A 24,225-nucleotide genomic window follows, 5' to 3' on the forward strand; every position below is an offset into this window, starting at 1 on the left:
GGGTGCCATTGCCTTCTCCTGTGAGCCTGGAGCTGAGGGCAAAGGCCCTCTGGAGAAGCGCGCCTCCTCCCTATCCTGCGTGTCTTTCCACGCTTTCAGAACTACATTTCCCAGCGCCCCTTGCGGAGGAGGCGGGCTCCCTCCGGTTTGTACTACGTTTCCCATGGGGCCCTGCGACCCCGCTCTAGATTTCCTTATCTTCTTGGGACTGCGCCTCCGTCGGACTCCATTTCCCGGAGGCACGCGCGGCACGGCGCGGCGGGGCGGGGCGGGGCGGGGGGTGGCCCGAGGCTGGGGGCGGAGGGCCGCCCGGGGGTGGGGAGGCCGCTGCCTCCCTGGGCCTGCCCGGGCGGCCGCCTCCGCGATGCCGCTGCTCGTGGACGGGCGGCGAGTGCGGCTTCCGCAGTCCGCCGGGGACCTGGTCCGAGCCCACCCGCTTCTGGAGGTGAGCAGAGCCCGGGCGGGGGGCTACGAGGCGGGCCCGAGGGAACCCGCAGGCGGGCCAGAGCCCTCCTCAGCCCGCCAACGCCGGCACCACCAGCTCTTCCCGGAGTCAGGCTCGAAACTTGGCGCAGCCGAGGTGCTGTCGGCACATCCGGAGCCTGGGCTTGAGGCGTCTGTGGAGCTTTTACCTTCTTTGGACCTTACAGGGCATCTGCGGAGGCCCCACTCTTTTTCCAGAAGAGGGGACGGGGGCCCCGAGAGGTTAGGTGACTTGCCCAAGGTCGCCCAGCAGCTCGGCTGGAGGACACGCCGGGACCCCCTCTTCACACATAGGTCGGTCCCAGCCCCCCAACTTCGGATTTTGACCCGTTTAGGCGAATCTGGGCAGCGCCCTGGGTCGCTCCCTCGCCGCGCATCCCCACCCGCGGTGAGTGCAGCGCCCTCCTGGGGTTTTCAGGAAGCCGGAGGTTGTTCCGGGTGTGGGCAGGGGCATCCCGGCGGGTCCCCTGGGCATCTGGCCCTGGGGTGTGGGGCTCCCCGGTATTTTTAGACGGAAGAAAGGGCCCTCCGTGTTTTCCCCCCGCTGGGCTGTGTTGAGGACCACACCCTATGGGAGGTTTTTTTTGTTGTTTCCTGCTTTTGTCCTTAGACCTCTGAACCCTTATTCGATGCATAAGCGGACACTGTTTGGAAAACGGTTTTTACTGTTAAAAAAAAAAAATCGGAACCAAACCTCCCACTTGCCCCAGATCCAGTACAACCCATTTCATGGATTTAAGAGATGCCCGCTGAGCCCCTCATGTGCCTTGATTATGGCTTTTGCCTCTTTCCTTACAGTCAGGGTATGTATAGGGTGGGGATGGTTTTTATGTTTTTTAGCCATTGAGTGGCTCAAACACCATAACTGTTAATTAAGTGCCATACAGGGGAAAACGCCCCTTTTCACTCTGCAAAGTGAATCTCAGGAATCTGGCCAAGTCTGTGGGCTTAGGAAAGATATTCTTGAGGTTTCTTCTGTACCAGTTGGGCGGTGTGTAATGATTTTGTCCAGCAGGCTTGCTTTGTTTTCCTTGATCTCCGCCTCCCCTGGCGAGAACAAGCTTCCTGAAGGCAGAGTATGTGTCTTCCCTTTGTATCCTCAGAGCCTAGGGCAGACCCTGGCAGTGAATTTGTGCTTTGTAAATATGTGTTACACAAATGAGTGAGCAGAATGACCCCTGAAAAATGAGGCAATGTTAATGACAAGGGAAGAGGGGACAACTCTGTGTGATTCTCAACTTAGATTTCAAGAAAGCCATAGTAGTATCAGCCAGCACATACCGGCCGCCCAGCGGACACTGGTCATCGTGTTAAGCGCTTTCCTCCTCGTGCTCTGTCACTGCCACACCATTAACTGCTGAAGCTGGGACTGGGACTCACCAAGGGGAAAAAGTTGCAGCTGCCTAAAGAACGTAGTGACACTCTATATTTATGTCTGTTAGAAAGTTTCTATGAAAAAGTTAGTCCACGGCAGCACCCTAAGTGTGGAGAGAAGGGGAATGAGGTGAGATACCAGGAACCTCTAGAAGGGAGGTTTGGCCTCTGGGGAGACTCGGCCTAGAAAGGCTGTGGAGTGGGGACCAGTTTGCCTTACAGGAGTGTGGCTGGGGTGGGTGGCCTAAGGGGAGAGGGGAGGCATTCTTGCTGGGCCAACTGGACTGTGCCCCCGGCCCCTGGGCAGGGCAGGAGGGGCTCCGAGGGCGGGTGAACTGGCTGGTTTCCCTGGCACAGAGGGCAGGAGGGCAGAATGGGAGGCAAGCCGGAAGAGGTCGGTCATACTTAGGTTGCAGAGGTTTAGATGGGTCGATCAGCCGACACACAGTGTAGAGAAATGAAAGGTTTAATTATTATTTGTTTAATAGCAAGCAGTATCCCCTCGGTAAGAAAAAAGAAGGCTCAAAAAGAAGAAAAAAGAATCTGACTGCAGCCATGCTTCACACTTTGGTGAATAGCCTTACAGAGGTTTTTCTTTGTACATGACGCACTTTTTTACATGGTAGCGTACTGTATCTTCTGTTCTATAAGGTGTCTCTTTTCCTGTGACAGCAGGTTGTAAGTATGCAGTAGCAGCCGTTACTAGCCTGTCTACAGCTATGTTTAGCATAGGATCATAACAGCAGCAACAGTAAGAGCAGTGCTGTGGAGCTCGCCGGGCATCCCAGCCCTAGGAGGCAGGTACTACTGCTGTTCCCATTCTACAGGTGGGGACTCTGAGGCACGGAGGGTGGAGTAAGTTGCCCAAGGTTTTGCATGCTGCGAGAGGTGAACCCTGGCGGGTTTGCCTTTGCCTCTGGAGCAGTGCTGCTCAGTACGGTAGCCATTGGCCACAGGTGGCAGTTTACATTTAGTTAAAATTCAATAAAATTTAAAAATCAGCTCCTCAGTCACACTGGGCTTCCCAAGTGGCTCAGTGGTTAAAGAATCCCCCTGCAGTGCAGGAGACGCAGGAGATGCGGGTTCTATCGTGGGGTTGGGAAGATTCCCCTGGAGGAGGGCAAGGCAACCCCCTCCAGTATTCTTGCCTGGAGAATCCCATGGACAGAGGAGCCTGGCGGGCTACAGTCCATGGGGTCGCAAAGAGTTGGACACGACTGAAGCGACGTGAGCGCACACACAGTCACACTAGCCACGTTTCAAGTGCTCGACAGTCATGAGTGACAGCGGCTGCAGGATGAGACCGAGCGGGTGCAGATGCTGCCGTCCCCGCGGAGAGCGCCCTCGGCCCGTGCGGTCCAGAGCCTCCGCGCTTATCCAGCCTCTGGATGCTCAGGATCCAGTCCCTCAGCATCTTAGGACTTAATGGTCCCATGGAATTCCACATAACGTAGTTCCTGCTTTTAAGCATGCGAGACATTTCTGCTCTTTCCCCTTGAGGAACATTCACAGAGCTGAATCTTTATAAACCCCTGTAATTATCCCATGGAAGGGCTTTTTGAGCAGAAAAGCCCTGTAACAGAACCAGTGTTTTGAAGCAAGGATGTGGGCAGCCATCGCAAGGAGAGAGTGGGTAGGGGAGACCTCAGGGTCAGGACCGGGGAGCAGAGGTGGGGAGTAGGGACAGCCACTCCCCGCAGGCCTGCTCCCAGTTAATCCTCCCACAACCTAAGCAGTGGCCTCGTTTCCCAGAGGATGGGATGAAGCACAGGGGCTCAGGCTCTGCCCAGGTCACTCACTCCAGGACAGGGAGGGGTGCCCCCTACTCCCAGCATTGTCATGCCTTGTATCTTTTCTAGGGGCACAAGTTGCAGGAATTGAGGTGAGAGGTGCATGGGGTTCAGTGGAAGAATTCTCACCTCCCATACAGGAGACCCCGGGTCCTATTCTCAGCCACAGTATCATTGTGCTCCCGTTTCTTGGGCTTCCCAGGTGGCTCAGCAGTAAAGGAGCCACCTGCCAATGCAGGAGATGCAGGTTCGATCCCTGGCTCAGGAAGATCCCCTGGAGGAGGAAATGGCAACCCACTCCAGTAATCTTTGCTGGGAAATCCCATGGACAGAGAAGCCTGGCGGGCTACGGTCCATGGGGTCGCAAAGAGAGTCAGACACGACTGAGTGATTGAACAGCTACAACTGCAGGTGTAAGGGAAGACTGGCCGGAGACAGGGAGGCCCTGTGGAGGGAGCGAGGCTCAGTCCCGAGGGCCGGGCTGGGCGGCGCTTTCATACTTGCTTTCCCGTTTTTGAAGGAAGAACAGACAGAGTCTGGCAGAGGGCTGAGGGGGACTTAGTCGTCCTCTGGGGTGCACCTCAGTGATGGTTGAACGCAGGGACAGTCAGCTACAGCCATGGGCCGCGTTCTGTTGGCGGATGACCCACCAGCCCAGAGTGGTTTCTGCATTTTTAAACGATGAGGGGAAAGAAAGGAATGCTTCCTGACCCGTGAAATATGAACTCTCGTGAAATTCAGTGTTCGGTGTCACCCATGAATATTTTCTGGGGACACGGCCGTTTGTCACGTGTTCTCTGTTGATTTCACACTGAGAAGCTGAAACCGCACGGTCTGCTAAGCCCCAAATATTTACCGTCTGGCCCTTTTCTGAAACAAGTGCACTGACCCCGGGGATAAGAGGACAGTGCCCTCCGATAGGAACTGAGAAATGAGGGTGAGCAGTAGCAGGAGAGCCTGAGGGAAAGGTCTGGGGTTTTGTGTGTGTGTGTGAATCTGAGTGTTCAGAACATTCAAAAAAACTTGAGAAACCTGGGGCTGCTTTTATTTCAGAAAGGATATGAGTTTATATAGTAGGGCTGGGTGCTTTTTCTTAGAGGAGAACTTTGGCTAATCTTCTTTGAAAGTGACAGACCAAAGCAACGTCGCTGTTTTCCCTTTCAGGCCGTCCTCTCTCCTGATCAGTGCGCTTCTGTTTCTCTGGGAAACAGTAGGCGCTGTGTAAATCAGAGACGTTGTGATTTGGGGTTCTTAGGTAAACAAGTGATAATTCATTCCTCAGAAATAGCTTTGCTTTTGGGTGGTGACCCAGTTGTGAAAAGAAGCGGTAAAAATTTGCCTTGACTCCTCCCTCCCTCTCCCCGAAACGAACCAAAAGAGGTGAGTATTAAAGGAATGATTAAAAAAAAAAGGAAATTCTGCATTCTCCTTTATCTTACCTTGAATTGAGGTGAGAAGTGGTATGAAAAGGAAGAGCGCTCACTGCTCTGAGGTGTGAGTTTTTGCACAATCGGCTGCATTTCTTTCTCCTTGACTCGGCCATCGGATCGCACACTGTGCTTCATTCAGTCCTTCGTTCCTTTCTTTTTAGAAAAATATTTTAAATTGAAGTATAGTTAATTTGCGATGTGTTGATTCCTGCTGTATAGCAGTGATTCCATTTTATGTATTTATATTCTTTCTCATATTCTTTTCCATTGTCATTTATTACAGGATACTGACTGGTTCCCTGTGCTACATACAATTAGGACCTTATTTATCCATTCTGTATGTAATAGTGTGCATCTGCTAATCCCCAATTTAATTCCTTTCTGAAGTGGTTCCTCACTGTTTCTCACTGTACTTCCTCTCTGTGACTGCTGCCTCGCTTCTAATTAGTGGAGGTTTATTAGAAGAGAACTCTCTACAACTCATCGAATGGATTGTCATGTTCTGTTCTATCTCTTGTATTTTGTCCAGTAAGCCAGCACTAACCGAAATTAGCCCCAGCTGTGAGGAATGGCCGGCAGCCAGTGTAAGTCTATAAAAATGTTTCCTGGTCTAGACAAGTACCTACATGCTCTGTGTTTGCACACGTGGTTAGGAAATTGTTTATTGAGGAGTTTATTTTTTGTAAGTAAGAAGGAAATTAGGATACATTTTAGCAATGCATCAATTTGACATTTTTGGAAAAAAAAAAGTTTAATTCTCATTAAAGAATTAATTGGGCTTCCCTGGTGGCTCAGACAGTAAAGAATCTGCCTGCAATGCAGGCAATCTGGGTTTGATCTCTGGGTCGGGAAGATCCCCCAGAGGAGGGAATGGCAACCCACTCCAGTATTTTTGCCTGGGAAATCCCATGGACAGAGGAGCCTGGTGGGCTACAGTTCCGGGATTGCGAAGTCGGACACAACTGAGCAACTGAGCGAAGAATTAACTGGCCACCTGAGTTTTCCCTGCTCCAGATTTACTACATAAGAATTTATACAGATACTCGGTGGACACCTAATGTTACCCTACCTTTTCATTAGTTTGCTTATTTATGAGTTCTCTTTTTTGGTTCTCTACTGTAGCCTTTTTTTTTTCTTTTGGGCCACGCCATGTGGCATGTGGAATGTTCCCTAACCAGGGATTCAACCCGTGCCCCCAGCATGGGATGCTCAGCGTCCTAACACTGGACCACCAGGGAAATCCCCTGGTTTTCTACTTTAATAACATAATTACCTCATAGGGCACTTGGAGAATAGAGGAACGACAGCTGGGACAGTTAAATGCCGTGCGTTGGCCTTGTTCCAGCACCATCATGGTTATATTGGCGGCTCCTTCCAGTATTTTCCCCTATGTGTAGTAACATTTTCAGCATTGTCGTACTAATAGCATATTTACAGCTTAAATTTCTGTTTTCCCACTCTTGTGTCTCGCTCTTCAGTTTTACTTTTCTCAAAGCTCCTTTCCCGTAGTCTTCATTGTTGGCGACTGTGCAGTTAACAGCTGTGAGCCGGTTCTGCACAATGGCTTACCTTTTCTGTTGTCGTCCCCAGCTTCGTGCCGTTCCCGGTAACACAGGGATAAGCGCATGGGCATTTGGGGTTATTCCCACAGTACAGGTTTCCAGAGCGGGGATTACTAGGTTGGGGCATAGGGAAGGCTTGGACCCATCCTCATCTTTAAAGAGAGTGAAGAAGGGCTGTCATTTCTGAACCACTCACTCCACTAGTCCATCTGATCCGATTCTCTTTATAGTTGCAAAGAATTGTGGGAAAAGATCTTTGCATCTTATTTCATAGGTTTTAGAATGTTGTTCTCTAGGGTGAAAAAAACCCAGAACTTCCTTGCTTTCTTCATTGTTCCACATGGTAGTGTTTTTATTTATCCCACTGCGTTTTTATTTTAGCCTTTCTGTCAGATAATACACACACCTCAGACCTCACAAGGGTCTGTTTCCACCTAGGGCGCACTTTGGCTCTCTCCACCTATCTAGTTACTCAGTCCTCACTAATTTCCATCACTATTTTATTTTTTTTTTTAATTAAACAGGAAAGAGCCAGACTTCTCAGAGGTCAGTCTGTTCAACAAGTGGGACCCCAGGGCCTTCTGTATGTTCAGCAAAGAGAGCTTGCAGTGACCTCCCCAAAGGATGGTAGGTTAGGAACCAGTGAATTGGGCCTTCTCCCCAAAGGCTAGTGGATATTTTATTTTATTTCTTTTTTAAACAGGCTCCATCTCCATTCTGGGTTCTGATGATGCCACCACTTGTCACATTGTGGTCCTGAGGCACACAGGTATGACGAGAGACACCAGGAAACCGTTCCTTACCTGGACCCACCGCGTGGGACCACGAGCGTCTCGATTTGCGTTTCCTGGCTCCGCTCACCTCTCCTCCGTCTGCATGGCCCCTCCCCGAGGCCCTGGTCAGATGGGTTGGCTGGGCAGCCCAGACGTCTCTGTTTTTCCTTCTTGCAGGCTGTTCAAAGATGAGGCGGTCCGAATGGACAGGCGTAGACCTGGGCTGCGCCCCGTGTTCTCATCGGGAATAACATGAGCCGTTTCACCCTTGTTCTTCAGGTAATGGGGCTACCTGCTTGACACACTGTGACGGAAGCGACACCAAAGCTGAGGTCCCCTTGATCATGAACGCCATAAAATCCTTTTCCGACCACACTCAATGTGGAAGGTGAGCGCCCCGCTCCTGCGTTGCGGCCTGTGGGGAACTTGGCCCCGTCGTGTAGGGGAAGCTGCCGGGGCGCGCGCCCTCGCCTCAGCAGCTGCTCAGGGAAGAGTGGGCGACGGGACTCGGGGCCGGCCCCGGAAGGAGGGTCTGGCTTTGAACCTGCAGCTGTGTGCTCGGTGGCGCGCTCGGCCCTGTGTCCGCCCGTGCCTTGTGGGCCAGCAGTGGAACTCTCCCTTTCTTCAGGAGGTGTTTGTTGAACGTTTCCTGTGAACTAGAACTGGTCACAGGTGCCAGGGGCCTCGCAGTGAACGGGGGAGACAAAACCCTGCCCCGGGGCTCACAGTCCACGGGGAGGAGACGCCAGCAAAGCAGGATGTTAAGTAGCGGATGGGCTGCGAGGAAAAGGAGGGTGGGAACGAATGAAGGGCATCAGCGTTGCAGACTGTGTGCAAGACTGGCGCCCGCCTGGGCGCCCACCACAGCGCCCGCCTGCTCACCAGTGACAGACAGCGTGGTCCCCTCTGCTTCCCACGTGCGGCCCCCAGGCTGGGCTCTCAGGAGCCACGTGGCTACTTACGGGAGCCACGACCCCAGCCAGGCTGTCCGGCTGGTGCTCGCTGTCACCTCCCCTTTCTCTCTCATCGCCAGGCCTGGCAGGCATGGCTCTCATCTTATTTGAAGTCTGGGGCAGCAGTTCACTGGAATGAACTAGCCTAGTCATACACACGTTCTTCAAATCCCAGGGATTTAAGGAAGGCCTCCTCGCTGTCACAGTTCCCCTAGTGGAACACAGACCCTTGCTGGGTCTCTGAATGGCCTGGGCTGGCCTCAACCTTGTGTCCTGTCGGACGCTGAGCCCGGCAGGTTATATAGCTGGACTGGGCTCCAGGCCCAGGGCCGTGGTTCTCAGCACACGGTTATGAGAGAGGATTCGAGGCCACCAGATGCTTCGTGCTGAGCCGTTGACACGGAAGATTCTGGGGCCTTCCTCAGGAGGGTTCTGTCTGTCAGTTGAAGGGAGTGTGAAAGGTGGCTGCACTCTCTTGAGTTCGGGTCCCCAGGTCGAGGATGGGGGTTAGCAGAGAAGTGAGCCTGGGAAACACAGGGTTAACAGAGTTGATGCAGTTTTTCCAGCTATAGGGTTTCCTGGAGCTTTGCTCTGCTGCTGTGCGTGGTGTCTCCCCTGGGAGCGGGCGAGGCCTGCCAAGCTTATTTAACCCCAAGAACACTTTTCTGTCTCGTGCGGCCAGTGTTCAGGGGGACACACTGAGGAAAAAGCTGGTCTCATAGATAAGCATGCGCTTCAGACGCTGACCCGGTTTCCTTCTCTGTAAAATGGAGATGAGACCCCTGTCTCTCCAAGACGCTTGCCTCCTGGTGGCGGAGATGCCCTCGCGCAGGGCCGGGTCAGTCTCGTCCCTCCCCGACCCTGCTGAGACTTTTAAGAGGTTTCTGAAGCATCCCGCTCAGGGCGGGTGAGTAGTCATCTTCTAGACCAGCCTTTCTTACTCTTGCCTCCCGGTGGCATCATGTTTGAGACACAGCGCCCCTGGGCCCCCGGGCAGAACCCCAGTGTGTGCTCCATGGCGTGAACAGGGCCAGGAGCCAGGAGCTGAGGCTCGGGGCAGACCCAGGCCTGCCGGGCCGAGCTGAGCCGTCCCGCCTCTGAGCACACCCTCCCGTCTCTTTGCCAGGCTGGAAGCGCACCTCGTGGGAGGCTTCAATGACGACAGGCAGTTGTCACAGAAACTGACTCATCAGCTCCTTAGTAAGTTCACTTATCCCCTCAAATCTGATAAAAATGTGTACCTATTTTTGCTTAGATGAAAATCTCAATTAGTACAGAACCTGCGAGGGGCACACCTGCTGGGAGCCACCCAAACTGTTCAGCTTGGAATCTTCCATAAACACTGGAGAGCAAAGAGCTAAATGTTTAGAGCTCACAGGATGGGGACAAGGTTTTCCTTCAAAACAGTAGGTGATGCCTCACAGTAAGCCTGTGAATTGTGTGGGAAAAAAACAAACCACCCTCCTGCAGAAATGTTCATGTTAATCTGCAGAAAGTTAAAATAACCCTGATAATACTATTTTTTTCTTGGTTAAATTAGCAAATACCACCATGAGAAAAAACAACGTTGTTCTGTGATTAACCATGAAGCAGCAAGGTGGGCGTACTTCCATCCTGCAGTACTTTGGTGGAGCCTTTGGTGGAACCTGGAAAGCCTTTTGGCATCATGGTCCATCACAGACCCAGTAATTTCTCTTTTGAGAATCTTTTCTAAGAAAATTAATCTGAAATGTGCATAGAGATTTACACCTGAAGGTGGGCAGTACATTATTTACAATAGGAAATCTAAATGTCCATTAGTAGAGGCATAGTTATACATACCATTAAAAAATATTTAACGAAGAGGTTTGAATTGCATGGGAAAATACCATGTACACACAATCAGGATGTGAAACTGTCTGCACAGTGTCCGAGCTCAGCTGCGCACGGGCAGATGCGGCAGGAAGTCACTCACTGTTAGGTGCTAGGATTATTGGCAGGAGAAGCCCATTCACTTACACCTTTAAAAGCCACATACTCCTTATACTCTTCTGTATTTTCCAAATGTTTCATAATGGTCAAATTTTTTTATGACCCATCATCAGGGAAAAACGTTCTTTAGGAAAAGGTTAAAATCTTATGACTCAGTTTGTCCTGCCAGCCTCTCAGAATAGGGAGAAGGAAAGTCTCTGTGGAAGTTTTCTCTGGGCCCAATGCTGGGAGCGCGTCTGACCCTTGGCAGGCAGGGTGCTGGGTGTCCGCTCACAGGTATCTGCCTCCGATGGACAGGCCAGGCTGTGGTCTAAGGGTGGTGGATCCCACCCTCCATCCCCCTCTTGTTCAGTGTATGCTCTGCTACTTAAGGGAACTTTTTTGACATCAGTTTTAAAATTCTCATTGTAGGTGAATTTGACAGACAAGAAGATGACATTCATTTGGTGACATTGTGTGTGACAGGTGAGCTCTGCCATCCTTCCCAGAGCAAAGCTGTAGCTTTGGGGGATGTTTTGCCCTCGCCCTGAAGGCAGGACCTCGCGTCTGTGCCTCAGTTGCAGACGGCACCACGCGTCGTCGGACTGCTGCCCTCCTCCAGCTTTCCCTGTATCTGCTGGCATGGCCCTCCCTGCCCTCCCACATCCAGATCCCGTGCAGCGTCCGCTGAGATCCTGACCGCCCCACCCTCCAAGGGCTCTCCTCTGACCTCCTCGGATTCTCAGCAGCCTCTTCCGTTTTCTAGGAAGGGGTGGGGCCGGTCCTGAGGACCTGCCTCCACGCATGTGGGTGATCGGAGGCTCAGAGTCTGGAAGGGCAGTTTGTTCCAATAACCTGACCGCCCCGGGCTCAGCTGGGAAACGGGACACAGGCCCTTTCATGTTCTGATCCCCCTGCCTTTGCAGGCAGGGGGAGCTCCTTGGCCTCTGTTTATAGAAAATAAAAGCAATTATTTAGTATTTCTTAAAAATTAGATCTTAAAATTCCCTTTTTTTTTTTTAATGTGTTAGAATTAAATGACCGGGAAGAAAATGAAAGCCACTTTCCAATAATATACGGCATTGGTAAGTAGCGTGTTGGGCGGAGGGTCTGTGATCTTACGCTGGTTAAAGGCCGATTCTGCAGCTGGTGGGCCCGGGGCTTTGAGTGTGGCAGAGCCTTAGGCCCAGGTCCTGACTCCTCTCTGGATCTGCTGGGTGAGCCTGGGCAAGGAGCTTACCTTCTCTGACCTTATGTCTACGAGAGAAAAAATTGTCCACATCCTAGACTGTGAAGGGAAACAAGGCAGCGAATAGAAAGCCTGGGCCTTGCCTGGTTAGGGGACAGCTTGATGTCAGTGGGCTCTGCTCCCCCAAGAGGCCCCTCTGTTTTTCTCTAGCCAGAGCTCTAGGGGCTGGAATGGGGCGATTTGAATCTTCTTATACTCAGGGAACTAATTAAGGTTCTGATGGAGAATAAAGAGCCTACAAAGCAAAGTGAAACCATCAGGCTAAAGATGGTTAGCCTGAAAGAAAGCCAGAGTGTCCCTTCCTCCTGTGACAGCCCCTGGGACTCCTGCGGCATTAACAGGCTGGGAGTGGCTGTCTTTATGTATTTGCTGTAAGTATTTATTTGGCTGCATTGGGTCTCAGTTGTGGCACGTGGGGTTTTCTCTTGCGGTGCCTGGGCCTCTCTCTAGTTGAGGCACTACTGAGAGCTCAGTAGTTGAGGTGAGGGCTTAACTGCCCTGCTGCATGTGCGATCAGCACCAGGGACTGAACCCCTGCATTGGAAGGCAGATTTTGAACCACTGTACCACCAGGGAAGTCCTGAGACTGGCTGTCTCTACAGAGGGTTTCTGCCATATTCCTAACGTTCAGTTTATTTGGCAGGGTGTTCACTGCTTTATTCTCTATCCTTTGTATGTCAGAAACAGTCATAACCAACACACACCGCCAGCCCGGGCGCCGATCCCAGGCCACGTCCGCAGCCTTGTCTTGTCAAGGCTTGTCTTCCTTGTCACAGGGCTGAGCAGGGAGGCCTTGCCACGGGCTGCCTGAAGAGATGGCGCGTCTCCCGGGTGGGGGCGGCCCTTGGTCTGGAACCAGGTCTTACTGGGTCCAGCTCGGGCCTCAGCACTTCTCAGTGAGACGCCTGGCCAAAGGGTTGCATTCTCCCTTCCCAGAAAGGGAGACTACCGACACGTAACTTTGTTCAGTCCTATCACGGGCGATGGTATGCGTGTGAGACTTACCGGCTCCTTTTGCCAATTGGAGTCATCCTGTTGTCCCCACAGCTATCAACATCAAAACTGCGGAAATCTACAGAGCCTCCTTCCAAGACCGAGGTCCGGAGGAGGAGCTGCGGGCTGCCCGAGCTTTAACAGGAGGACCAGTGAGTCCGACAGCATCTTGTCTTAACAGGGTGAAGGGAAAAGGGGGGGCATCAAACTCTAAAGCCTTGAGCTTTATCCACCTTGGAAATGAAAAGTTTCTGACGGCTTCTGGAAAGCTGCCCACGATCAGGAACCACCACACACTCACAGCACGTAGAGAAGAAAGAATGTTTTAGGTTAGAAGTGCAAGACCCCAGTTCTCTGCCCTGAAGATGTTGGGGATATATGTGAATCCCCCTGCATCCAGATCCAAACAAAATGAACCCCTTGTACTTTGTAAGAACTTTGCCACTGAAGTTACTGCAAAGAAAGGAGAGCTAAGTGGGGAGAAGAGGCTTTTCTCTTCTGTACTGCAGGTGATGCTGTCCCCAGACGAGGTCACTGGAAAGCAGTTTGCTGGGATGAATTGATGCCCAAAGAATAATCAGATCAGTTTAAAAGTCTGATTGCCTTTCGGTCTTTTTAGTTAGCTAACACCTTCATTTTAAAAGTTAGGGGAAAAAAAATAAGACTTACATGCTGTTTGAGGAACAAGTGAAAAAATCCTTTAAAAACACGTAATGTGAAAAAAACAGAAATCGCATCAGAGCACCCAACAGAAGTCTGCTTGCTTAGGAAAAGCTGCCATTTTCACTGGAAACGTCTGGACCCAGTGGTCTGTTTTGCCAACCCTTTGACATTGTTAGGTTTCCTTTCTCAATGTCTCAGGGAGAACAGTCTTGATTTAGCTAAGATTCAGGACATATTTTAGTCTCAGTAACCGAAATTGAACATTGCTGGTTAAGCTGGAAACTACCATTGGCACATTTGAGAATTCAGGGAATTGATCATTCGGCAAATTTTTACGAGTTGGCTTTTCCCTTCTTTTGAGGGGGCAACAGGCATGTGTGGTTTTAAGCTCCAAGATGACGAGGGGTGTGGACAAGGAGGCGGCGAGGGCACGGGCTTGGGTCAGACACACGGGGTCTGCAGCCCAGCCCTGACACTACAGACACGTGACTTTGGGCAGCAGGCCCATCTCTCTAAGCCTCAGGTCTCCAACCAAAATGGAAAAAACACCAGCTTCCTGCAGGATTGTTGTCAGAACTAAACAAAATGATGTCTGTCGCCCACCAAGTGCAGTACCAGACCGGTGGGAAGTAGTTAAGCGGCAGCTTGTTTCAGTGAGACCAAACTTGAAAGACGCTTCTCTACCAGATAAATGCCTTAAGTTCAAGACACGGGAGCCTGCGTTAAAGGCAGCATTTCCACCGATAACACTCCTTAAATTCTGCCCCTGAAATGTTCTTTTTTTAGATGATTAGCATTTATGATGCAAAGACAGAGCAACTTCGTATAGGACCGTATTCCTGGACGCCATTTCCCCATGTGGATTTCTGGTTGCAGCAAGATGATAAGCAGATACTAGAGGTGAGCATCTACAGGCTGGGCATCTCTCTGGCCCCTGGTTTCCTCATCTGTGGAAGAAGAGTGTATAGACGAGACAACAGCAGCTTTCCCTTCGGTGTCTGTGGAGGGCGCCATTCGCAGACCCTGCTGAGCTGCTCCCAATGTTAGTCGGGGGTGAGTGGATCCTGGGTAGATGTCTACGCAGCATAGCAACAGGCAGCCATCTACTTTGTTCTCGTTAACCCAGCACACCTGTTCCTTATGTAACTTTACAAATTATATATATTTATACAGTGATCCGAGAACAGCCTGATGAATGTGTAAGGAGCACAGAGACTCTTGACAGCTTTATCAAAGTAGGGAACAGAGCAGGTTCTCCTCTCACACCCCAAATCTTGTTTTTCCAGAACCTTTCCACATCACCCCTGGCTGAGCCCCCCCACTTTGTTGAACATATTAGATCTACCTTGATGTTTTTAAAGAAACATCCTTCTCCAGCTAACACACTGTTTCCTGGGAACAAGGCTCTACTCTACAAAAAAAATGAAGATGGCTTATGGGAAAAGATCTCTTCCCCAGGAAGCTAAAAAATAGGAATTACCAAAGAAAGCACCTCTCTGATACAACAGAAGACACCTGCTGGGGGCAGGGAAGAGTGTGAACTTGGAAACTTCCTCCATTGAGTCTGAGGTCTCTCTCCTTACTCAGTGTTTTTCAGATGACTTTAAAATAAAATCTTATTTTGGCAAAGGCATTTGTTTAGGTTTTCTTCTTGGTTAGTATTGAGGCCAGAGGAGAAGCTGGCTTTCTCACTGTTCTATAAGCAGCTATTTCAGATACTTGGGTAAGTCTGGGTAAGTCTTCCTAATTCTGCTATATTAGTGAATAAAGGAAAAATTGTCGTTTAGTTTAAAATGCAGAGGTGAGAATTTATACATCTCAGATTTTTTTTAACCTCAAAATACTTTAGAAGCATCAAATCCAAGCTTGATATTATGTATTTTTAGAAACCTTTATTCTTTTGAAGTTGTTATCCAAAAGGAAGTCACCGTGCCCAATTAATGCTAAGATTTACAAAGTGAACTACTGGGAACAATTTCAAGAACCTTTATTGAAACCAACATTCAAATAGTATCTCAAGGGTGAAATTCTGTTTCAGCAAAACCAATTTAACAATTTCAAATATATATAAAAACATTTAAAAATTAATCTTGTTAAAGGTGATAATTTCCCTTTCCCCCATTTTATCTGCTATACTTCATTGCACCAAAGAAACAGGGAAGACTTGTTTAATCATTTGCACCAGGAAGAAAAAAGGAAAACTGCATTTTGACAAGTGCCAAATGTCAGAAATCACATCAAATCAGAGTGTAATTATAGGCTTAATATGGTATAACTAAGGCTTTCAATTCGACAGTGCCAAACCCCATGTGAATTGCCACCATATTAAGGTCTCCCATAGCTTCACTGCTGGACTAAAAGGCACAGGGGCTGCTGCCGATGGTAAAGGAAGTGACGCAGTACTTAGAAACAGGCCGAAGTTAAGGGTTTACTTCGGCAGTCTTCTGGCCTGATCAGCCTGAGAAAGACTGCCCCTCTGGATCTTGTTTCTGAGTTGGGCCCAAAGGGCTGAGCTGCTGTGAACAGACACTCCAGAAGCTCCCGTGAGAACAGGTCAGAGGTGGACTTAAATTTAGAATTTCAGCATAACGAGGTGCTACACAGCATATTTAATACGAGGCTCTTAAGAGCAGCATCTGTTGAGTTTTCAGATATTAAACATAGAAATAGAAATGAGTACAGTCTGTACTTCTGTGCCAATTTAAAAGCTTTACCGGTATTTAAAAATATACATATATATAATATGGTTGAGAAGAGTCTGTACAGTCACTCTGCATAGAGGAGTTTTAATTTGTTTACAAACAGCATATAAAGGGGACACGGGCTGGCGGCAGAGCAGAGCCAGCAGCGGTGCCGGGTCCAGCCTGAGCTGCCGCCGCCGAGCGGACACGGCCCTGACCCACGTCTCGGGGGCAGCAGCAGCCAGCGGGGGTGCAGGCCAGGGCTTCTGACGCTCCTGTGTACAAGCCCATCACACCCACTCTCCTTCAAGCCAGACAGTCCAGCTGCATACTGCGACCTGATCCAACTGAACACCAAGTAAGACAGACGGCAGAGATCGCCGTCTGTGCAGCAGGGCCCCAGGGAACCCAGAAAGTTCTAGAAAGCTGTCTCACCAAGAACCTACTATGTGCAACCTAGTAACGTCTTCCATGTGTCTGTTTAGAAAGAGAAGCGCAAGTATTTCAAGTGGCAGGCACTTGAAATTCTCGTGTTTTTTGTGAATAAAAAGTGTATGGTAACGGGGGGGAAATGGTATTACTACAGTTGGGTAGACAGAAACAGTAGTTGTTGGTTGTTGTACAACACCCACAAAATCAGACATGTCAACTGCCCTCCCCCTCCCGGAGGCCTGGCTCTCAGGCACGTATTTGTGCGACCATCCCAGTTAAGCACAAATAACAGTAATTTCTCTCACATCAGCATGTGGCACGGTTCACATTTTCAGAATAACTTCATCTTCCCTGAAACAATATTCAGTACAGTCTCCAAGCAAACACTGAGTTTTATCTTAAGCTCTCTGGCTCTTCTACCTGCGGGCGGTCATCTTGCAGGCCCTGGGCCCCGTCCTGGAGAGCTCCAGGCGGCTCGGCTTCCGGAGGGGCGGGCGCCCCTGGGTGTCGCTCATGGCTGTTAGCTTCTGAGGCCTCTTGCCCACCCGACGGTTGCTCCATCTTCTCCAAGTCTTCGATGTGACTGACTGAGCTGGTCTCGCTGATGGCATCCGAGCCACGCAGGGACCTTTTAAATGGCTTCTGGCCTAGAAGATCAATGAGCAGCACTGACGCTTCAGGAAAGGGCTCCCCTGCGGCAGGAGCCAGCTGTGCTCTAAGCGATGTGTGTTTAATCACAGCAGAAATCCCAGGGATCCCTGGCTCTGAAGCATTAAGTGATGAGGCGAGAAATGAGAGCCGATGTGACACTAACATGCCCCCAGCGCCAGGGACCATGAGGGGACCCCAGCTGGGAGAAACTCAGAGGAGTAGACACAGGTTAAACGTGACGCTCCACAGGTGACTCCCCAAGGCTCAGAGATGGCTGAAGGGGCAGAGACGTGTGTGCTCAGTCACTTCAGTCGTGTCTGACTCTGCGACCCCATGGCCTGTAGGCCGCCAGGCTCCTCTGTCCTTGGAATTTCCCAGGCAAGAATACTGGAGAGGGTTGTCATGCCCTCCTCCAGGGGATCTTCCTGACCCAGGGATTGAACCCGTGTCTCTTAAGTCTCCTGCATTGGCAGGTGGGTTCTTTACCACTAGTGCCACCTGGGAAGCCCAGGGGCAGGGACCACTGTTCTTAAATGAAGAGAAATAGAACTTTGGGTTGAAGAACCAAGAAGACAGGAATGCAGGTCCTAAAAGCACTATGGGAGGCCAAGGGCATTTCCCCAGGGAATACAAACACCGTTCTTCAGTGTCAGTGAACTCAGGCATGGGGACTGACGTACCTGGAAGCCTCTGTTTGGCGCGAGTGCCTGTGGGGGTCTGAGGCGGTGTGACCCCTGAGCCTTGCACTTTGTAGACGTATGTGTGTTCTGTGGACTCCAGGGAGCCTGCGGGAAGGGGGCAGGGAGGTGTGGGGTAAGCGCCCAGCGCAGGCGGCCCTGCGGAGGCCCGTCAGCCTCGTTCCCCACGAGCTTCCGGCCAAGGCTCCAGCTCCCCGAGCCAGCTGCTGGTGGCTGAGCTGTGAGTGCTGGCCCCGTGGGGTGTTCCAGCCTCGTCCCCCCGCCATCCTGTGTGCGTGTGAAAGCAGCCAGCCTGCAGTGTGGCCCGAGTGTGCCGGGAGAGCCAGGCCCTGATGGGAAATGTCTTTTAGCAACAAGGAGTGGACGCCTCTTGGCTAAAGGCGGAGGCCTGGCGGGTTGAGAGTCAGATTGTCCCCTGCTGCCCTGTGACTGCATAGTCATCATTTCCTGGGGAATGGCCCAGGTTCGGGGAGCCTAATCCACTGGCAGAACAGCAACTGGGAGTACTCGCTGTTTGAACTAAAATGGCTACAGACTACAGCCTTTCACTTGCCCCGTGCAAAAGCAGCCCTCGACTGGGGCAAAACACTCATGAGAGCTGCAAAGAATATTAACACTGATCGGAACAGAAAGCTGCGTGGGCTTGGACCCCAGAAAGGGAGTCTTCTGGGGCACGGGCACCTGCCTCCGTGCTGTTCCAACTGTTGGGACAGAAGAGGAGGATGAGAGTCCAGGCAGACAAACCTCGCCTCCTCTCCGGTCCTGGCCCAGCGCCTGGTGTGAAGCCTGGGACGCACACACGGCTCCTCATCCCAGGACACCTGGCCAAACACTCCAGATGCGAGAGATTGGGAGGAAGGTAGTCCTACCTGCCGTCAGGTTGAACGTCCTTCCTTTTTGTGATGCTTGTACTGGAGAAAACCAGTTCAGCACGGATCCAACCACGGGGATCTGCCGTAACACCCCCTGCAAAACACAAGCGTTGCTCAAGGCCATGGTCCGGAGGCCAGCTCCCAGCCCGAGTCCCGCCGGGGGCCCAGCCCGGAGCCTCACCTCTTCCAGAAGCCGCTCCTCGTTTGCCTTCTGCAGCTGAACCTGAGCTTCCTGAATTCCTTTCCGAACCACTTCTGTCATGTTTTCCAGAAGCTGTGTTAAGACCAAGAAAGGCGTTATCTGTCCAAGCTGCTTGCTGGGGTTCTAGATTTATAAACACAGCACTGGGGATATTTTTCAAAAGTGTGTTAGTAAATGGCACTTTAACATGTCAGTGTGAAAATATAGCAGAAAATCAAACAGAAGAGGTCAAGACGCTAAAGGAGGCCTAGTGTTAGGCACCGTGGTGACTGGCCGCATTTGCCAGGGAAGAGAACTGCCCCTATGATCTGAACGTCCTACCAACAGGAAACAGACACAACAGGGACTTCCCTGGTGGTCCAGTGGTTAAGAATCTGCCTTCCAATGGAGGGGACATGAGTTCCATCCCTGGTCTGGGAACTAAGATCCCACATGTCTTGGGGCAACTAAACACGTCTATGTGTCACAACTGGAGAGCCTGCACTGCAGGAGGACCCAGTGCAGGCAGAAGGAAAAAAACAAGACACAGTGCTCAACATTCATGGAAACGGAGGCAGAAGTGATACAGGCGGGGTCAGAAAACTTTAAGATGCCCACCCATGAACCAAGAAAGTTGGCTCCTAGGCTCCATTTCAAACCCCTTTTCTTCTGCACCCCTCCTACCAAACATGAGTCAGGCCAGCCTCGCGCTGCTCCCTTTTCCCTCCCTTTGAGGGATTCCTAATGACTCACATATCTGGTGTGGAGAGCGTCCCGTAAGCCTGACAGCCTGGTCCTCTGTGCCAACTGGCCAAGAGCAGCAGGTCTATTACGGGCGGGAAGTTCTGTTACCTGAAGCACCATCCCATCCAGCCCCAGGACCAGCTCTGACCAGCTCTCCCCTGGCCTTGCGGGGCAGAGGTGATGTGAACGCATCTTCCTGAATGTGCATGCACCACCTCACTTGCTCATATACGTCTTTCCCAGGCTGGCTCGTGAGTTCACTGAGGGCAGGAACTGCCCTGGTACCTGCTCAACGCCTGGCTCGCAGGCGGCCTTTAAATACTTGGGGAAAGAATGAATGGACAGACATCACCGAGGGAAGCTTCTTCCTTTGTGACTCCAGCTAGTTGCCCAGGGAAAACCCAAACAAGGAATGAGGCACAGATTACTCTTACAGACCCTTGAGTCCTCCTCGATTTCTCGGGCTGTGACTGCAATGGTCTCCACTAGTTCAGAAATATCGATGTCATCACTCGCCATGCCAATGTAAATACAGCTCTTCATGCTTTTATACTCAGGGCCTGTGGGCAGAAACAACAGACTAACTTGGTTCCCAAGTCCGCTGTCATGAGTCAGACACAGGCCATTCTGTGCACACCACGCGGCCAGGCACGGGGCAGCCTCCCCGAGGGGGTGAGGGCATGGATCTACTGTGGATTCAGGACCCAGCGAGGCTGCGGCAGGGGCAGGAAGCTCTCTCATGCTATGAAGAGCTACACCACTTAAGACAGCCCAACTCCCTTTAGGCCAGTTAGAAAACGACTTCCAAAGTCCATAGCTGACTTATAGGAGTAATTACCCATTTTAAATGTAAGGTCAGATTCCAGTTCATTTAACTTTTTCAGAAGCCCAGCATGGATTTTTTCCCCTTCTGGATCCAATTTCAAACTGCTCTTATCATCATTAGCGTGTTCATACCTATAAACAATATCACATAACAGCACTTCAGTAATCTAAAATAAGTGTCCCTCTAGACACAGGACAACAGGTGGAGTAGAAGCTGCTAGAAGTTACCAAGGGTGTGGAAGGAGACACAGGGCAAAGGAGCCGCTCAGAGGGTCTCAAGAGTGAACCTTAAGAATGTCCCAGGGGAGCCCAAGTCTCCAGGTACATGAAATGTACAAAGAGGGGCATGGTCAGGAAGCCCCATCACTCGTAAGAGGAACAGGAGGCTTCTCTCATCCTGAGAGGGGACAAAGGGACTCAAGACGCCCACTGAGTCAGAGGTTGGAGGGTCTGCCCGCACTGGGAAGTGGTTCTCCGGGGTCAGTGGTACACTAGTAACTTTCAAGTTGGAGCAGAAAGAACACACAGCAACTCCTGCTTCACTGAGCGCGTGCTGGGCCGCTTGCCAGCTGTGCTCTTTTAAATGCCCAGGTCTGGGTGAACTTGCATCAGACACGAGTGCTGTGACTACACATATTCACTTTAGATTTCTCAGCTGGTTCACAAAATGATTCGCCCTCGGTCTTACCATACCTGACAACTCCTATTCCAGGCCAGTTGGGGTCGTCAACGTATAAGAGGCCTGCCGTTGCCTCCACCTCCTGCTTGAACTCCTCTCGCAGCTGCAGTGTACAGGTCAGGACCGGCAGCTTGCTCTGGACGCAGGCCACCAGCTGATCCACATCCTCTCCCCGAGTCCCTAAAACTGGACATGTGCACAGAATGTCAGGGAATCGCTTAAGGAACGGCTGGAAAGGAGGGAACTGTGCTCTCAGTTCCACCATCAGAACATCAGCAGTTCTCAGTATAGCCAGTCAGTTGCAGCTGAGGACTCAAAAAAAAAACAACCACTAAACCCAGATACGTGAGGATATGAGATATCTATGGATGAGAGAGTTGCACCATAAAGAAGGCTAAGTGCCAAAGAATTGACGCTTTTGAATTGTGGTGTTGGAGAAGACTCTTAAGAGTCCCTTGGACTGCAAGGAGATCCAACCAGTCCATCCTAAAGGAAATCAACCCTGAATATTCATTGGAAGGACTGATGCTAAAGCTCCAATACTTTGGCCACCTGATGTAAAGAGTTGACTCACTGGAAAAGACCCTGATGCTGGGAAAAATTGAGGGCAGGAAGAGAAGGGGGTGACAGAGGATAAGACGGTTGGGTGGCATCATCGACTCAATGGACATGACTTTGAGCACACTCTGGGAGATAGTGAAGGACAGGGAAGCCTGGTGTGCTGCAGTTAATGGGGTCACAAAGAGTCGGACACGACTGAACTACAAACATGGATATGGAAGAAGCAGGTGTTAAAAATTCACATAGCCGATGGCCTAGGTGTAGACACATTTTGTTCTTACACAGAAGATAGCATTAGCCCCTCTGATTTAACACACAGTGAAATCCTACCATAGAAATCAAATTTCTTCTTGAAGAAAGACTCTGCTTAAGTCAAGTGATAAACGCTGTATCAGGTTGGAAACACGAAGACAGCCACACAGTTCTATTAACATGGAGGGGAGAGAGGTGTGGGGTGGGCGGAGGGGCAGCAGGCGGGGTGATGGCGGTGACAGCACCAAGTGCTTCTGAAGGTCAGAGCCTGAGGCCTCAGGGTTCACTGCGCCCTCGCTTCCACGATTCAAAAGCTTATGTGATCCAAGCCTCAATACGTGCAGCCTGGGGTGTCCACAGTTACTCTTTCCAGTTCCAGACCCCCTGCTCAGCAGGACCAAAGGCTCCCAGAATGTCCCGAGGCCTCTGGCCACAGTCATGACATGCGGGACAGGTGCCTGCACTTCCCTACTTTGAAGTCTGTGGGAAAAATACCTTTCCAAAGATGCCGAAAACACCTCATGAAAAACCATCAAGCGTTCTCTGAACGTATTTAGATCATCTCAGAAAAAAGCACAATCAGATTTCTGATGCATCTCTATACAGCTTATTTTGAACTGCCTCCTATAAAACATGCCAAGCACCACCCAAACCACTGCATGTTCACAGTCTCACAGTCAGATCTGCACATCACCTCTGTGAGGTGGTGGGGAACAGGTCTGGAGACAAGAAACTCGCTCCAGGCCCCACAGGTATGAAGTGGCCAAGGGGGGACAAGAGCCCCCAGGACTTTCTGTCATAAAAGTCCACGTGCTTTCAGCTCTGTTGCTCTCTAAGAGGTCTACAACAGTGATCTTGACCTTCACTGGCCTGTTTGATGCCCTGGCTCCATTCCAAGTACACTCAGTCAACCAGAATCTCTGAGGTGGGGCTGGGCACTGGGGGGTTTTCAGAGCTCTGCAGGGATTCTAAAGTCACTCTGGACTGAGAACCAGTGAACAGGAAACAAAAGGTCAGAGGACATCAAGACACAGGAATTCGAGTGACTTCACAGATCTCTCTTTGTGAGGAGGTACCCTGGAAAGGGGCTTGTCTACCTAAACTCAGCCAAATGAAAAGTAAAAGCCTCCCCAGGGAGAGAAGACAGCCTCATAGGGGAAAGCGATCAGTCCACAGCCTGGACTCTGACAACCTGGCACCGGTACCCTTGAACAACACCAAAGGTGCCCCACGGAGACCGCTTACCTGCCGCCGTCATCAGAGGGCTGAACCGCACACACGTGCCCTCAACCTCCAGATCCATGACCGTGAGGCCGCTCATGGGCACCAGCTGCTTCAGCTGTTCTCCCAGCTGCAGGGAAAGGGGCAGAATGAATGCACTGTGGCAAGGAGGGCACCCGTGTCTCCTTGTCCACTCAGCCCAGACCCAAGAGGTTCCTGGAGGTGAGTTTCCTTTCATCTGTAATTTTCTTTGAATACTTATGGCACCTTCATTTTAAAAATTGTAAATTTTACATTTTTTCTTACTACAAAAATGTTTGCTATAGAAAAATCTAGGCAATACAGGTAAACCAAACCAAAACAAACAAAACAAAAACGTACCCACAATACACCACTGAGAAACACCTACTGATTGTTGACATATGGTATAACCCTCCCCCATCTTCTGTGCATGGGAGTCTGTTTCTTCCGTTGCTGTTGTGAAACAGGATATACTACATGCTGCATAGTAAGCTGCATTTTTCCATGCAATTCACAGTGACCATTTCCCTTCTGCCATGAACATGCAGCTACACGGTTTATACTGGCTGTTCTGAACTTCACTGTATGGGTGTACCTTATTCACCCGAACACCTAGGTTCAATTCAGTTCAGTTGCTCAGTCGTGTCCGACTCTTTGCTACCCCATGAATCGCAGCACGCCAGGCCTCCCTGTCCATCACCAACTCTCGGAGTTCACCCAGACTCACGTCCATCGAGTCAGTGATGCCATCCAGCCATCTCATCCTCTGTCATCCCCTTCTCCTCCTGCCCCCAATCCCTCCCAACATCAGAGTCTTTTCCAATGAGTCAACTCTTTCAATTTTTTTTTTTTTAGGCTACCCTTTGCAGCATGCAGGATCTTAGCTTCCCATCCAGGGACTGAATGGGCCTGTGCAGTGGAAGCTCTTGAGTCCTAACCACTGGGGGCATGTCTGAGGTTTTGCTAGGGTTGGTGCTGCTCTGATGAACACCTTTACATTGTTTAGAATATTCTTTATACTGAAATCATCCCATGATTTCAGTGTCAAAAGACAGCCAAAGCAAAGTGCCCCACCGAAGGCATGCAGGGTAGGCTTCATGTGCCTTCTGGGATCAGCAGAGCTCCACAGTGCCTGGACCGCAGGCCAGGTTTGGCTTGCTGTCATTCACCCTTACAGGGAAGGAGAG

The 24,225-nt window shown here is 50.8% G+C and overlaps 2 protein-coding genes across 5 annotated transcripts in view; one reads left to right on the forward strand and one right to left on the reverse strand.

Moving 5' to 3' along the window:
* The first annotated feature begins 287 nt into the window (after positions 1-287).
* Positions 288-14,853, forward strand: NTAN1 (N-terminal asparagine amidase). Of its 4 annotated transcripts, none has more exons than XM_055562607.1 (10): positions 288-445; positions 7,164-7,266; positions 7,343-7,408; positions 7,692-7,800; positions 9,492-9,565; positions 10,748-10,801; positions 11,347-11,400; positions 12,612-12,709; positions 14,007-14,120; positions 14,507-14,853. In XM_055562607.1, the coding sequence occupies exons 1-10, from the start codon at positions 365-367 to the stop codon at positions 14,684-14,686; spliced, it is 933 nt and encodes a 310-aa protein (XP_055418582.1). In that variant the 5' UTR covers positions 288-364; the 3' UTR covers positions 14,687-14,853. The 4 variants fall into 4 exon arrangements, with proteins under 4 accessions (XP_055418582.1, XP_055418584.1, XP_055418583.1 ...); XM_055562610.1 differs by lacking the exon at positions 288-445 and adding an exon at positions 5,607-5,661; XM_055562608.1 differs by lacking the exon at positions 7,164-7,266 and having other exon boundaries at positions 382-445.
* A 239-nt stretch (positions 14,854-15,092) lies between these two features.
* Positions 15,093-24,225, reverse strand: part of PDXDC1 (pyridoxal dependent decarboxylase domain containing 1) — a 55,699-nt gene continuing 46,566 nt past the window's right edge. Inside the window, exons 16-23 of the mRNA XM_055562606.1 lie at positions 23,042-23,147; positions 20,998-21,169; positions 20,318-20,436; positions 19,918-20,039; positions 18,736-18,828; positions 18,552-18,648; positions 17,665-17,769; positions 15,093-16,980 (exon numbers count right to left, since the gene is read on the reverse strand). Of these exons, the coding sequence (XP_055418581.1) occupies positions 16,727-16,980; positions 17,665-17,769; positions 18,552-18,648; positions 18,736-18,828; positions 19,918-20,039; positions 20,318-20,436; positions 20,998-21,169; positions 23,042-23,147 (1,068 nt within the window). The 3' untranslated portion in view covers positions 15,093-16,726. The remainder of the gene's footprint in view (positions 16,981-17,664; positions 17,770-18,551; positions 18,649-18,735; positions 18,829-19,917; positions 20,040-20,317; positions 20,437-20,997; positions 21,170-23,041; positions 23,148-24,225) is intronic.

This window comes from Bubalus kerabau, chromosome 23 (assembly GCF_029407905.1).
Source record: "Bubalus kerabau isolate K-KA32 ecotype Philippines breed swamp buffalo chromosome 23, PCC_UOA_SB_1v2, whole genome shotgun sequence".
NCBI lineage: Eukaryota > Metazoa > Chordata > Mammalia > Artiodactyla > Bovidae > Bubalus > Bubalus kerabau.